The following is a 2,561-nucleotide window of genomic DNA, read 5'->3' as shown; positions in this document are numbered from 1 at the left end:
CCTTAGCAGCCCTGGCCTCCCTGGCCAAAGTGCAAGGGGGAGAGAAAGGTGAGACACATGTTCCCTCATGCAGAAGTGTTAAGAGAAACAGAGCGTAAAAGGAGAGGAGAGGGAGCACGGGACAGACACACATGCTCTTGACTGGCCCTTTCAAATGCTTTCCAATCACAAAAGCATCTGCATCCCCATTCACCACGGCTGAACTATCAGGAGAAGTTTTTCTGGAGGTGAGGAGGGTCTGGTGTCACGGCCCCTGGACACAGAGGGGCTGTTCAGCAAAGGTTACCTCCTGCCACCCACCTGCACTCATGCATTACATCCTGACCAGCTCTTTTAAGTGTTTTTTTTTTGTCTACCCTGAGCAGTTTCCTCAAATGAAGGTGCTTTTCCTGGTGGGGGGAGAGGGTGGGACTGGGACAGGGCAGCAGGGACCTGGCAGTCAGCACTCGTTTGCTCTTTCTGGAAAGAAGATTTCACGGCATCGCTGGACCGTGTCCTGGGGGGACTGGACACTGTGTCCCACTGTGCGCGGATCATCATAGATTTCATAATCGTTCCCTCCCTGCAGGGGAATACAAAATAGGGACAGCATTAGCAGAGGCTCGTGAGAACAACCTCATCCTTGAATGCACATTTTGCTCTGCCCCATGGGGAGCTGGGGTGGGAGCCAGTGGCTGGGAGGCAGGAACCTGCTGGGATGGAGCTGTCAGGGCTTTGCTGGTCCAGAGGGGCAGGAGACACTGGATTGGCAGCACTACTCCCTCCTTCTTGCCTCTCCTCATCTGTGCCAGGGGAGGAGTGTAGACAGGATGGGGAAGGTCCCAGACCAGCAAAACTTGTCCAGGAGTCTGGAGTTAGCCCCTGCCTTGCCCTGCCTGTGGAGGAGTTAGCAGAAGGTGGGGTGGGAACATTTGGGGAGCAGAGGTTGCCAGCATCTGGAAAGAGCTGAGTGGATGAGCAAGCTGGTCTACAGCAGCAAGGATGCATTATCCTCCACTTCTCTAAAGGGAAGGTAAAGCTGTTCCTGCTGTTGAGAAGTCCTCTCCTGAGTCCTGATGGCTTGTGTTTTGGACCCTGCAGGCCACAGGAGTGGCAGTTGCCCTCCTGAGGGTGCTGGAGGAAGGAAAGTAATGATGAGGTGGACCTGCTTCCCAGCACAGTGAATTCAAGGTGATTTCCCCATGCCCCAGTGGGCCTGCTGCCATCATGAGACCATCATAAACCCACACCACAGGAGAGCATCTCCCCACATTACACTGCTAAAGGTCTGTGGTGGCACCGGCACGACTCAGGCCACAGGACCCATGATGGAACAGCTCCATGCAGGAGAGAAAGAAGCCATGTGTGGGGCAAGTGTGGCATACTCACAGGGGTTGTCTCGTTTCCAAAGAAGTGGATGGTGTCAAATCTCTCATCATCGAGCACATTGAGGCAGTAGCGCTTGTCCCAGCCCTCTGGGAAGACGTCAAAGCTGATCATGCCACCTGCCAGCAGAAAGGAGAGCATCGGGCAACACCGTTGGGAGCTGGCAGTGTGTCCCTCCAGCCTGGGGTGGGCAGGAGGATGGGAGGGGGCTGGATGTCTGTGGGGAGCCCCCACTCCAAACAACAGCCACAAACACCAGCTCTGCCCTGGTGTTCCTCTTGGCATGTGGTTAGGATAGTGGCAGATGCTGTTCCTATGACAACAGGCTGCAGCGACATCAGCATGCCTGGGGTGCCATTAGCACAGCTTCCCTGCAGGCAAGCAGGAACCAGCAGGTTCCTCTCAAAAGAGGCATCTGTTAGAGGAGATTTGGGGTCACACCTTACAGATAGCACCAGCACATTCTGTGTCCCAACAAGGGGCAATGACCTTGGAGACTGGCACGAAGCTCTCTCCTAGGCTCATGCCTAGACATCGCTGGCCCATCTTAAACCACTGCTCTGATGCTCCTTCACCCTGCAGGGACTGGGAGCTCCTGGACACTGTCTCTGCACACTGATCAAGGATCAAGGACTTTGCCATAGCGGTACCACGAACACATCGACATAACTGGGGCATGACCCTGGCCTGTCATCTCTTGACACGAGTGAAGTGAGGGTTGCCAACATCTGGAGAGGCACCAAGTCAGATGTGGCAAACACAGTGGTAAGGGAGCTTTCTCAGAGGGCGTGCATACGGTCATGGACACCCACAGCCACCAAAGGTTAACAAAATTCCCAGCCCTTGCTCTTAGATCAGGCAGAGTTTAACCCAGTACTTTGCTGCCTTTTGGGGGCGCTTGGAAACAGCACCTTCCCCATCCTCTGAAGTTGCTCTGCTGTGGAGAGAGACCTTTGTCCCAGCACCAAGACAGGTGACTTGTTCCTCCTAAAATAAAGCCTATGACTTAGGGCACTTTTATATTTAGGTTTTGCTCAGAGGCAGAGGAATGGGGATTTGAGCTGGGATGTGCGTCCTTCTGCCAGTTCAGGTCTCTGCTTCTCTTCTCCAGACAATCTAATGGAGTACCCAGCAGAAATCCTGGAGTTTCATGCTCTCCCCCATAAATAATCCTACCTTTCTAAGGAAGTAGAATA

At 53.8% G+C, this 2,561-nt stretch overlaps 1 protein-coding gene across 1 annotated transcript in view; it reads right to left on the bottom strand.

The window, feature by feature from the left end:
* Positions 1 to 313: 313 nt before the first annotated feature.
* The window catches only part of PMM1 (phosphomannomutase 1), a gene marked incomplete at its 5' end in the record, with an annotated part of 7,506 nt that continues 5,258 nt past the window's right edge, over positions 314 to 2,561 (bottom strand). The window contains 2 exons of the mRNA XM_009076256.1: positions 314 to 562; positions 1,369 to 1,484. Coding sequence (XP_009074504.1) covers positions 440 to 562; positions 1,369 to 1,484 — 239 coding nt within the window. The remainder of the gene's footprint in view (positions 563 to 1,368; positions 1,485 to 2,561) is intronic.

Source organism: Acanthisitta chloris, unplaced genomic scaffold (genome assembly GCF_000695815.1).
Source record: "Acanthisitta chloris isolate BGI_N310 unplaced genomic scaffold, ASM69581v1 scaffold20706, whole genome shotgun sequence".
Lineage (NCBI taxonomy): Eukaryota > Metazoa > Chordata > Aves > Passeriformes > Acanthisittidae > Acanthisitta > Acanthisitta chloris.
The sequence above is the reverse complement of the archived record's forward strand: the minus strand, read 5'-3'. Positions and strand labels throughout refer to the sequence as shown.